The 13,063-nt window shown below is 43.9% G+C and overlaps 1 protein-coding gene across 1 annotated transcript; it reads left to right on the top strand.

Moving 5' to 3' along the window:
• The first annotated feature begins 6,257 nt into the window (after window positions 1-6,257).
• LOC134079733 (putative DMBT1-like protein) lies at window positions 6,258-10,407 on the top strand. Its single transcript, XM_062535814.1, has 5 exons — window positions 6,258-6,338; window positions 8,700-9,008; window positions 9,280-9,485; window positions 9,817-9,971; window positions 10,143-10,407. Exons 1-5 carry the CDS (start codon window positions 6,269-6,271, stop codon window positions 10,405-10,407), a joined length of 1,005 nt encoding a protein of 334 aa, XP_062391798.1. The 5' UTR covers window positions 6,258-6,268.
• Window positions 10,408-13,063: the final 2,656 nt, after the last annotated feature.

Here is a 13,063-nt window from a genome sequence, read left to right as displayed (position 1 = left end):
CCAAGGGGTAGGGGTCAGGGGTGCTGTGGAAGGCTGGCCTGTCTTCCCGCTCAGAAGGCAGCAGGTGCAGTTACGCACCAGCTCCTCTACGTCCGAGTCAATGCGGGGCCACCAAACTGTATCCCGGCAGCGTTGTTTCACCTTGACCACCCCCAGGTGCCCCTCGTGAGCCATGTGCAGCACTCTTGCCCTAAGAGTCTCTGGAACAAGCGCACGATGACCACGAGCGAGACACACCGACCCCCAGCAGGACAGCTCATCACGAAAACGGTAATAGGGAAGCAGGTTGTCATCCACCTTGGCCGGCCAGCCATTCTGGACGAAGGCGCGGAGAGCGGTGAGTGTGCTGTCCTCAGCTGAGGCCTGCTGCAGTTCCGTCAGGGTGACCACTGTGCTGAGAGGCCCATGCAAGATGTTGACCCAGTCTTCGTCGCTCTCAGTGTCTGATGTCAGACCATCCGTCTCCTTCGTCAGGGAGACAGCTCTTGACAGGAGGTCAGCCACTGTGTTGGCGCGTCCTGGCAGAAACTCCAGACCGAAATTGTACTGATTCAGTCGGTCAGCCCACCTGTGCAGTCTCATAGGTCTGTGCCCCGAGCCTTTGGTCGCTAGTAGAGCCGTCAGCGCCTGATGATCTGTACGTATGGTGAAGGTCCGTCCATAAAGGTAGACATGCCAGCGTTCGCATGCCCACAGGCAGGCCAGGGCCTCCCTCTCCCCTACGGAGTACTTCTGCTCCGCTGGCGTGAGTGCCCGTGAAGCGAAAGCCACCGGGCGTTCTGCCCCCCCATGGATCTGGGAGAGCACAGCCCCAAGCGCCACTCCAGAGGCGTCACAGGTGACCAGGGTGGGCGCGGTCAGGCAAAAGTGGGCCAGTGTGGGAGGGGATGTGAGCCGCTGCTTGATGGCACACACAGCTTCGTGGCAGGCAGGGGTCCAGTTCCAGGTGGCATCCTTCCTGAGCAGCTGGCGCAGGGGGGCAGTCAAGTCTGAAAAGTGGGGCATGAACCTGAGGTAGTAGGCAGCCATCCCGAGGAAGGAGGAGAGCTGAGATGGTGACTGCGGGTCAGGCAGGGACAGAATGGCCTCGGTGTGAGACACAATGGGAGCAATGCCCTCCTTAGAGAGCCTGAAGCCCAGGAACTCAACCTCTCTGACTCCAAATGAGCACTTCTCAGCATTCAGCACGACCCCATGCTGTTCGAACCGCTGAAACACCTGTTCCAGGCGGGTGTCATGCAGTGTGGCTGAGGGTGCGTGCACCACCACATCATCCAAAAAGATGGAGACCCCCTGGATACCAGCCAGTATAAGTGACATTATCTTCTGAAAACAGCTGGGGGCCGATGAAAGTCCAAAGGCCATTCGTTTGTATCGAAAGACCCCCACATGCGTGACGAAGGCTGTGAGGTCCATGCTGGCCTGTGCCAGGGGCACCTGCAGGTAACCGTGTCGCAAATCCATCTTGCTGAAAACGGTGGAACCATGAAAATGGCTAGTGAGTTCCTCGGCTGTGGGTAGGGGATACTTGTCGGGGATGATGGCTTTATTTACGTCTGTCAAGTCAACACATAGGCGTAGTCCACCCCCTTTTTTCTTGGCTATCACCAGGTTCGACACCCAAGGTGAGGCATCCACTGGCTCTATCACAGCCTCCTCCACCAGGTGACGCAGCTCGGCCTCCACTGCATCGCGGAGCGCCAGGGGAATGCGCCGGAGAGGCTGTATCACGGGGGAGACTGATGGGTCAATGGTGGGCTGGTGAACAAATCCAGACATGTGGCCCAGCCCCTTAAACAGGTGAGGATAGCGATCAGGCCAGGAGCCCCCCACCTGCAGGACACGCAGACCCCTAGCGTCCATCACTGTAAACCCCAGGGCAAGGAACAGGTCTAGGCCCATAATGTTGGCTCCTCTCTGAGTGATGCAAAACTCAGCATCGGGAACAGTCTGCTTGTCATATCTGACAGGGAGTCGGGCTACACCCAGCGTAGAGATGGGGGAATGGCCATAGCCTGACAGGGGGTTTTCTACGGCTCCAAGAGGCACATGACTGAAAAACGAGTCATATGTGTGCTTGTTCAGGATTGATACTTTTGCCCCTGTATCCACCAGGAGCGAGATGTGGGCTGCCCCCACCTGGCATGTGCAGAGCTTGAATGAGGGCTGGGAGGTCTGTATTGAGTTGATGGAGACAGCACCAGTGGCAGACTGTGCAGGAGGGGAACGACAGTAGCGCGCAAAATGGTTCAACTTGTTGCAGCGACGACAGTGCTTTCCTTGGGCAGGGCAGGTTGGATCTCTGGCGACATGTTTAGGTGAACCACAGTTGTTGCAGCTCTTAGGCCCACTCTCTCTTGGCCCCCTGTCCACTCTCTGTACCTCCAAGCTGTCACTCACCTCGATCGCGGCAACAGCGCCCTCTGTGTCCGTGTTCGGAACTGACGACAGAGGTGACTTAACAGGCTCCAGCACAGCACGGCTGAACTTGCGAGCCTCCTTCAAAGCCTTTTCAAACTGTTTCCCCAGCACCAAAGCGTCTGCCAAACTCATAGAGTCTGATTCTATCAGCAGTCTTTCCCTCAACTGGTTACAGGACGTTTTCTCTATTAATTGGTCGACTATGAGTCCATCTTCCAAAGTACCGAAATCACAGCGCTTGGCCAGCTCACGTAATGCCAACACAAACTGATCAACACTCTCACCCGGCTTCTGAGCTCTCTGACGAAACTCAAAACGATGCATGCGCCGGCTTCTTCCAGAGCTAAAGTAATTCTTCAGAGCAGTTGTGGCTGCAGAGTATGCATCTTCCTCCTCCGCTAACGGGAGCGTTGCGAAGATTCGTTGTCCCTCCTGCCCCAGGCAATGGCGGAGGAGAGCACACTTCCTCGCCTCTGGCAGGACCGTGTAACCTATTGCCACTAAATAATCCTCAAACGACGTCTGCCATCGGTCCCAGGGGACGGCTGGGTCACCGGGAACAGGCAAGAAAGGTGGGGGAGGTGGAATCGCGAAAGCAGCCATCCTCGTTCGCCAAATGTTGTGTTTGGATATCGACAGTAATCACACAAGTTTAGTAGCACGCCATATTCTTTATTAACTCACTCACGACACCTGCCGTAAACCAGACACGCCTCTTAAGGCCACAGTAACCTCAAAGACAGAACAATACACTAAGCCCAACCGGGCACTGTAAGAGTGTTTTACAAACGTAACAATACAGTCGATGAGATCATATTTCCTTTCAAGGAGAAATCTGAAAAAGCTGAACATCTATATGCCAGGAAACCCCCCAATGGCGGTTCAAAATGTGGGGACATGCTGGACAAAGTTGTTACTTGTATGACTTTGACAAGGGCCAGCAGATCCAAAAAAGGAAATGTCTGATGTTGGTGTGAGTGGAGATGTGGTTCTCAAATTGACGTCAAACCCTTCCTGCAGGAAATAACTATAAAGTGTTCACAGACAACTATTTCACATACACAAAACGGCATGATAATTGTCCAGTGGTATGACAGCAAAATCTGTCTTTTGTTGCCATCACTCCCCAAGGTCAGGTGAAACGCTGGGATCGGAAGACCAAGACATATGTAATGGTTACCAGACCAGCCATTGTGGAGACCAACATTATGCGTGATGTTGATCTTTTCTAAATGCTCTCTGCCCTGTACAGCTTGAAAACTACTTGGTGGCGTCACAATGGCACTGATTAATACCTGGATCCTGTACCGAAGAGAAATACGGGCACAAGACCAGGAGAGAGACGCCATGCCCCTGAGAAGGTTTCAGGCCTCATATGGCTCTTGCCTGATAAGTGCAGGAAAAGGTGAAGTCAGGATTGGTAGCCCATTGCCATCACAAAGTCATACCCTACCACGGAAGAGGTCAGTGTGCAGTGTTCCTCCAGATGTGAGGAGAGATGGGGTTGACCACTTCCCAACCTGGGCACAACGACAAAGGTGCAAGAACTGCAAAGAAACTATTCACTTTTCCCATGTGTTCTGTGGAAAATGTGCACCTGTCCATCTCTGGCAAGAAATGCTTCCGTGCTTATTATTTGGCAAGGTAAAAGAAACATACTGTTGTTTTCAGTGTTCAAAGATGCATATGTTATACAAATTAATAGTTTTTTTAGTTGTTGTTATTATTGTTCCAAATTGTGCTGCCTGGTTATCTCATTGCAGAATAAAAGAAAAGGATGGGGAACATGACAGCTGTTTAAAGAAAGAAAGATTTGAATGTTGTGGATGCCCAAAGATCTTGATGACATTGTTATTCCCCAAATTGAGGCCTTAAACCCTCACAAGTATCTGCTTATCATGGTGACAGAGGGTAGAGGGAGTGTTCCTTCAGAGCAGGGCCATTTCTCCCAGGTTTCAGACATATCATGTAAATATTTACATTAGGCTACAACTGAAACCCATGTACTTCTCGCACTGGGACCATTACAATTATGCTATTTTTAGGCATGTCTTCATGGACACAAATAAAAGAGAGGGTGAGGATCTGGCAGGAGGCCACAGACCAAATGGCAACTCAAAAATGACTTCTCTCCTCAGGCACATAAAGAAACGGAGGCATATGTTTCCAAGGGTTTCCCCCCCTTTTCTCAGATAATCTCATATCTTTCCATTGTAGGAATGGAAAATTGTGGGAAATGCCATGTGTTGTAGTAGGACACATCACAACGGTAAAAGATTAAATGTAGCGATTGCTCTTAGTCTTAAAGTATTAAACTGTTAGCAGGACCGTAAACATGGATATTGAAATCTCTTCCAGCCAAGAAATTATGACGTCTTTGTTATGTTTTGATAGTCAGCAAACAATGACCTCTCAATGATATATCAGCTAATGATTTAAATAAAGGCTAAATAAAAGCCACAATGTATCAAAATATTATAAAATAATTTCACTTAAAATGTGAAATATTTTGTCTTCTGTGCATTTTTTTGTCATTGATGTAAAGCATGAATGTGTTGTATCAAAACAGCATATTAAACATTAACCTACTCCATAAAAAGAGGCATTTGATATTGTCTCTGGTAAAATCACATGAATCAGAGATGGCAGTTTCAAAATGATCAGTTGAATTTGTTCAAGGTTAAAAGAAATAAATGAAAGGAACTGCTAAAATGATCGAAATACCACTGATCCTTACATTTGATACAGAACACATTGTAGCGTGTGAACCAGCAATGTGCTTTCTGTCAATACAACAGAAGTATATCAAATCATTTATTAAACAGGACCTAGACATACACAACACAATAGCAGCTCATACATAAATGCATAAGTTTACACCTTTACATATATGCATATGTTTTGCCCAGCTTTTGACAGAGCTTAATGTAGTGTAACTAAATAATGTTTTAGCATTAAGTGGCACTCATAGAAATGTATTTCAACATTTTGTATAGATTGTTATCTGGACTTCTGTCCACTGTACTGTTTTACAGCATTTGTATAGATTAGTTGGTGATGTAGCAGGAAAATATTGTGAATAATGTGACAAAATAATACGAGTAGATTAATACGAGCATTAACTAGGTGTGACAATTCTTTCTTTTGTGGGAGATGGTAATTGATTAGTAAAGGAAACTCTTGACTCTTTACAGAACCAGATGGAAGATAAAGGTGTGCACAATTGTCTTGGATGACTTGTTTAGAAAGTATTGTGATGAAGGAATGAAGTCACGGTCAGAATGTGTAGCAAAAGATTTCGAAAGGAAATCAATTTATCTGATGTCATCTGATATGAGTGTAACTATTGACTAAAGGTTTGTGTCATGCCAAACCTAGGTTTGCACAAATGTTAGGATAATGTGTTCCTATTTATTTTTTTGTCTGGGTGATATAATTTCAGGTGAATGTGCCCAGAGAGGTCGAGTTGCATTGTGTGAGGTTCAATTGAAGCCATTCAAGTTGTCTTGGATGAAATACATTGTGCATATTGACACAAGGAAATACATCATTAACTTTTTTCTTTAGTTTAGAGGGGTACTTTGTATCCTTTCAAATCTTAGTTTAAATAATTGTGAATCAGCCACTCCTGCTCCTGTTAGTGTATTGTTATTTCAACCTCGCCCTAGCCATCAAAAAATATAAATTCACCAAGATACCAGTCACCAGAGCACAACTACATATCTGGTAAGTCAGTACCTTTGGGAGTATCACAATCTGATATACTGGAGACAATTTAAAATGGTTGAAATTGAGGTTTTCTAAAAATGGTTGTTTCAAACAGGTTTGCTTTTGATTCGTTACTGCGATGACTGGAACAAGATTTTTGTGTGTGTTTCTACTTCTGCTGAGACCTGCCTTCAGCGCTGAATCCACAGGTAATGAATAATACTAAGGATCTTACTAAACATCTGATTTCCCCCCCTATAAGAAATATAGAACATAAACACCTGAGGTACGACCTGATGCTTTTATATCTGCATTTGTTTACATCTACAGTATACTGGAACGTACAGCAAATTGCTGTGTTTTATTGCATGTTTGAAAAATGATATTGCCTTACTTCAGAGTGTAATCATGTTGTTGTCTGGTCTAGACATAAACAAGACTATAGTGTTTAAGTGGTGTCCTCTTGGTTGGAAGTGTACTTCATGTGCTGTGAATGTGCTGTCAGTTGCCTCTCCTCATACAGTTACAGATACAGTATATAATGTAGATACATATTGTTTGTATCTACTTTGTGTGCATTTCCAGGTACAGAGGTCACCAGTTGTGAGGCGTGCCATGAGCATGCTGCCTGTTCCACAGACCAGACCTCCAGAGTTACCTGTGCCTGTGGCAATGGTTTCATTGGTAACGGTCTTGGCTGCTACAATGGCACACTGTGTGGTGCTGGCAACTCCCCTTGCTGCAGCGAGGGCTATCACTGGTCCCCTGAGCTTGGTTGTGTGGATGTAGATGAATGCGCAGCAGATGTGCAGCCCTGTTTGGCCCCACTGGTCTGCAAAAACACAGCTGGGTCCTTTAACTGCTTGTTGCCACCGGTCAACTACAATCCGCTCTCAAGTCTTCGTACCGTGCAATTCAGCTGTGGCAGCATGGTCTGTTTTGTGGGCCAGGATTGTGTGGTTGTAGATGGCTCTGCTCGCTGTCTTGACCCTTGCCAGCACTACACAGCCCTTGATGATGCTTGGCGTGCTTCCAACCATCACACCAGCACAGACGCAATGTGTGATATGCGAGTGAACTGGCAGGGCTGGTACCGTATGTTCTTGGGTGGAGAGAGTGTGCAGATGGCTGAACGCTGCCTGGAGCCCTGGACCTGTGGCACCCAAGCTCCACTCTGGCTCAAAAGCCCACATCCAGTGGCGTCCGACGGCATAGTTCAGGGCGATGTGTGTGGTAGCTGGACACAGGGCTGCTGTAACTTTGAGTTTCCCATCCACGTCAAAGCTTGTCCCGGAAACTATTATGTCTACAAGTTTGTTAAGCCACCACTTTGCTTCCTAGCCTATGGAGCAGGTAACATTGCATGAGCCTAATTCATTAAGTATGATCTAAAGTAAAAAAAAATACTAAACATCACTTCCATCATGGTGACCTAACTTCTCTTTAATAGATGTGAACACCAAGGTTTGTGGGACATGTAAAGAAGGAGAAAACTGTGTCAGTGAGGACAAGACACACTGGAAGTGCGAAGCTAAAAGTGAGATTCTTCTGAAGTTGGATAACACATTAAATCCAGTCCATGATGGGAAGCTGACCAGGGTTGTAATTATTAGTTTGTTTATATATAAGATCAAAGCATCCAAGCAATATATTGCTGGCAAAGTCTACTCTGTTCATATTTAGTTTTCCAATCAGTAGGTTGCTTTAACAAGGACAGGTAAATCCAAAACCTACATGAAATCATGTGTGGCAAACAATTGTATTCTTAAATTGAAGGAGAATTATTTAGAGGGTCATTAGAGAAAGCTGTGCCTTTTTTTATTGTCTTGGAGCTGGTTAGTATTGATGACTGTAGATGGTGATTTTGTGTCGATCGGTAACATTATTTTGGCTATCAATGACTACATGGAGGATGGGATGTGCACATAATTAAACATCCGATTGTTATTGTCATAGAGCTTTTGCAACAGTTGACTCTCAATAGTAGGGTGTTATGGCTTATTTCCACTTTTGGGGGGTCCCAGTACCTAAGGCAGTGCCTCAGACTTTTGTCTTTCCATCTCTGGACCGGAGCCATGACACAAAAAGCCTAGAGTAAGGCAGGACCAAATCAAGGCTGAGCAAGGGACTTTTGGAATAGAATAGAATGCAATGCAGGGAAGGAAGCATTACGGTTTCCCAACAACATACTGTAAATTACTGTTATTTGTGAAGAAAAGCTATTGACGGACAAATCAAGACTTTCCCACAGAATGAAGGGCATTTTTTCCAACCATCTTGTGGCATTTAAATTTCCATTCATTTTACGTACACTGCTGTGCTGTAACTATTGGTAAGTGCTGTTTAGAGGTGTCTAGAGTTGATGCTCTATGTTTGCAAAATGTCCCTGATATTTCAACTCCTAATGGAAAAGGAGGACGGAGGCCAGTAATTGTGGTCATTTATGGGGGCATTTATCTCTTCATGACCATTCTCTAGGCATGTGTAAGCCAAAAGACCAAAGGTTGTTTACTGGAACTTTGGCATAATTAATAACCTGTATCCATTTCCTATTTGTTTTCTCCCAACAGCTCTTGTGAGACTAATCAATGGGGAGAACCAATGCCAGGGCCGAGTGGAATTGTTCCACAGCGGGAGATGGGGTACAGTGTGTGATGATGAATGGTCAATGACAAATGCTGAGGTGGTTTGTCGACAGCTAGGCTGTGGCGCAGCCCTTGAAGCACCCCACAATGGGCACTTTGGTTCTGGAAGTGGACCCATTTGGTTGGATAACGTGGTGTGCCAGGGTGACGAGTCCTCTATAGCGAACTGCCATCACCAGGGCTTTGAGGTACATAACTGTGGTCACAATGAGGATGCCGGTGCTGTATGTGAAGGTAAGATATACTACCTACAATACATACCAGCAAAGCCTTTTTAGGGGCAGTTACAATGATAGACATGTATTATGTGCTTTATAGTGAGTAGAGGTCTTCATAATTAGCCATTAGATTCACAGACCCAAATGTTTATAAGGGGAAAAAGTTATTGCATATGTATTAGGCTGCAGACATACACAAGGATAAACAGCAGCTGTCTGTACATATCATTCAGTTCAGATGTTGTGTTCTGTTTGTAGTGTCTCACCTCTCATTTTCCCCTCCTCAGAAATACCGACATTTCCTAATCCTGAGATTGTGTGTAGTAACAGTTTCATGCAAGTGGGTCTTCCAAAAACCCTCAATTCCGCCACAGTCTTAAACACTCTGTCAGGTCACATGGCTGACCCACAGTGTAATCTACACCTGGAAAACAATGGGACCATCTGGTACAAGGTGCAGAGACGCGATGGTATCTGTGGTAATGTCATGAGGGTAAGAACACTAATTTAATTCTATTACAGTTATGTTTTGCAAGTTTATGGTGTTTGTTAATGTGAAAATATAATTGTGTTATTATCACCATTATCATTATGTTTTATGTAGGCTTTTAAACATTTTTGAAACTACTTCTTCTAACTAATGTAGTGTTCATATGCTGTAAGTTGCTTTGGACAAAAGTGTCAATAAACTTAACTCGTGGCCTTGTCTACCATAATGATTCTCTAAGGTGCACATTCCGTTTTAAAATAATAGAACTCACCAATAATTGCAGGAATTTATTCTGCAATTTCTCTCACTATTTACCTTGTCTTTCTCCTTGCAGACCAACAGCACACATGTTGTCTTCTCCAACACACTGTTTGTTTACCCTGCCACGGAAAACGTTACCTTCACATTACCAGTGGGCTTTCCATTCTCTTGTGTGTATCCTCTGGACATGCAAGCTGACTTGAGTATTGCTGTTAAACCTTACCTCTCGTAAGTAGGATCCACCTAAATGTACCATTTTCTATTGCCCTTTTGCATTTTTTCATGCAAGACTGTTATTAATATAATTATTATATTAATATTATCAGCAGAGTGTTTTTTTAATGTTTTAATTACACTTGCCAGTATCACGCCCATTAATATGAACATATCTGCTTATAGCATGCAGGAGATGGGATTGTTAGGCTTTGGTCCTGGAGCCCGGGCGATCATGTCTTTGTATCATAATGTCACCTTCACTGAGCGGTACCCAGAGGGCGCAGTTACATTGCCAGTGGGATCTGCTCTCAATGTGGGAATTAATGCAGAGGGAGTAGAGGAAGGAACCTTTGTGGTTATACTCGACAACTGCTACACCACCAATACCTCAACCCCAGATGATCCTATTAGACACTATTTCATCAAGAACAGGTGTGTACACATGTAAAAGTGGGTAAGGGTGTTAATTGACTGACCACAACGTTCAGTGGCCTACTTATATGAATGAATTAGTAAGGCAAACCTACAGTAAACTGGTAGTTAACCCTCCGGTCATGTTTGCCTCCAGCCCCCTTCTTTAGTGTTTCCAGTCAAAATTGACTGATCTGTTTTAACTGCTTTTAAATTAGCACAAAAAAAAATTGTTCAGAAGTGTGAGAGTGTGTGTGTGTGTGTGTGTGTGTGTGTGTGTGTGTGTGTGTGTGTGTGTGTGTGTGTGTGTGTGTGTGTGTGTGAGAGAGAGAGAGAGAGAGAGAGAGAGAGAGAGAGAGAGTGTGTGTGTGTGTGTGTGTGAGAGAGAGAGTGTGAGAGAGTGTGTGTGTCAGAGTGTGTGAGTGAGCTGGGGCAGTGTGTATGGGGATGTTTTCTGTATGTTGAATGAATTTGCTCTGGATACCCATTCCTTTCCTATGGCGGTCACTTTTGACCAGGAACACCACAGGTGTAACAAGGTTGATTAAAACACTCAAAATTGAATGAAATAGGTGATCATCACTTTTATATGCTCAAGTATACAGTGTGGAGGATATCATAAGGTCTTGAGGTAATCAGATGTAAAACATAATATTTATGAGTATTATAAGTTGTGAAACGGTCAGATTTGACCCAAACACGACAGGAGGGTTAAGGTAGGGGAGAGTGGAATAAGTTGAACCATAACTTGACTTATAGCCAAGGGCTGGGCCAGTGGAGGCCAATCCTGCGCCCTGCACAACATAGGAATATTACACCTCTATGTTCACAGACTGTGTGCCACATTCAACCATGTGTTATCTTCCAGTGTGAAATGCGCCCAAACTAAAAAAAACAAAAAACATAATACTCCGGTCTCACTAGGGAGTTTTTCCTTGTCACTGTGGCCTTGGTGCCTTGAGAAAATCTCAATTGTTGTTTGCTCTAGGAAAATATAACTCAATTAACCAGTAACGTCACGTGTGTATATCTTTGTAGGTGCATCAGTGACCCTCTGCATGTCACAGTGCTAGAGAGTGGATCCTCTCTCCAGGCCCATTTCTCTGCCATGCTCTTTCTCTACCAGGGTGACTATAGCGATACGTTTGTACACTGCAGTCTCAGCTTGTGTGATAAGACAACATCTTCCTGTTCCACCGTGAGTACAGAGCTCATGTTATTTCTGCTCATTAAATACTAATGGTCTTAGAAATTGCATTATGTACTCAGTTGTAATCAACTGAATCAATTGACTAAGAATATGTTGATGTAGTTGCTAAACTGTCCAAGTGAACACCTATTTTTAAGAAGTTCATTTATTTTGACTGAATCCTGCTATTTAAGACAAAGGATTCAATAGTTGGACAATTCATCTTTTTAATAGAATTATATTTACTGTTAGATTAGAAATAATGGCATGTAATTACACGTGTGATTCACTATTCTTGAATCACAATTCTATGTTATTTCATTGGTGGGATGTAAAGTATGTGTGCTATCTTTTCCAGGAGTGTTTAACCAGGACTTCTCGCTCCATCTCCTCTAGAAGGGCACTCACTGTTGGACCAATTACCTGTGAGTAAACTGGTGGATATTAATATCTAGAGATATTCAACCACACAAAATACGGCAAAAAAATAATAGCACCTTTTATCATGTATTCTAGGTTATACCCATAAAACTGGTTTTAATAAAGTAAAAAATAAATATAATTAAACCAACCCAACTTCAGGTTGATTGATATTTCTTGAAATTAGATATTACTTGTTTGTAAAAATGTAAGAATTTCACTGATATTATAAGAATTGTATACTAGATAACTTCTGCTATTTATGCTACTGTCTTTGTGTGCATTGCTTATAGGGGCCAGAAAATAAAAGTAAACTGAGACAAAGGTAAGTAATAGGCCTGATTCACCACATTTTTGGACAAATACTCCGTTAGTATCAGTATCAGTATCAGTAATGTGACTAGTCATGTTTTTTTTTAAAGTAAAGACATTAATGAATTTATATTTTCCACCACCAGGATCAATCATTCATGGAAGAATGTATTTGTCTTGGAGAAATGTCATGGAGTTGGAAGAAATTGTATCTCTGTAGACAAATGTGCATAATTCATTAAAATTAATATTCATTGAATTATTTATTGAAATTGCATTACATGTGTCTGTGTCATATCTAATCTGCATTATAATGAAACTAATTGTTATGAGCACCGCACAGCGAAGTGCTGGTCATATTTAGTCACTGAAAAACTTAGGTGCACGAAACTTGGTGGGCATGTAGCCCCACAAGGATAGCAAGGAAGTATTATGACACCCTCTGAATGCATGCCAAGTTTCGTGGAATTCCGTTCATGGGGGGACATACATTAAATCAATTTATGTTACTGTACACCAACTGGCCAGTAGATGGCTGGACACAGTTTTCTGCGAATATCTCGAGGACCGTAGTCCCTAGGTAGGAAGACTACATTTTTTGGGCCATGTCAACCCAACCAATAAATACTTATTTCATGCTTCCCCTAGTTATAAATGAAAAAGCGAAAATGAGTTATCTCTGGCTGACATGGTCAAAACCGCACACAATTTGAAGTGTGGGATCATCATGACACCCTCTGCATGTTTTGTGTCATTTGTTTCATGGGGGACC

Source organism: Sardina pilchardus, chromosome 1 (assembly GCF_963854185.1).
Source record: "Sardina pilchardus chromosome 1, fSarPil1.1, whole genome shotgun sequence".
Lineage (NCBI taxonomy): Eukaryota > Metazoa > Chordata > Actinopteri > Clupeiformes > Clupeidae > Sardina > Sardina pilchardus.
The sequence above is the reverse complement of the archived record's forward strand: the minus strand, read 5'-3'. Positions and strand labels throughout refer to the sequence as shown.

Bases quoted from the DNA above. Each gene is read 5' to 3' on its own strand.
- LOC134079733 (XM_062535814.1), top strand. From the start codon at position 6,269: ATGACTGGAACAAGATTTTTGTGTGTGTTTCTACTTCTGCTGAGACCT. The intron at 9,486-9,816 runs GTAAGAACACTA...TTCTCCTTGCAG, and splicing joins TCTGTGGTAATGTCATGAGG to ACCAACAGCACACATGTTGT. The intron at 9,972-10,142 runs GTAAGTAGGATC...ATCTGCTTATAG, and splicing joins GCTGTTAAACCTTACCTCTC to CATGCAGGAGATGGGATTGT.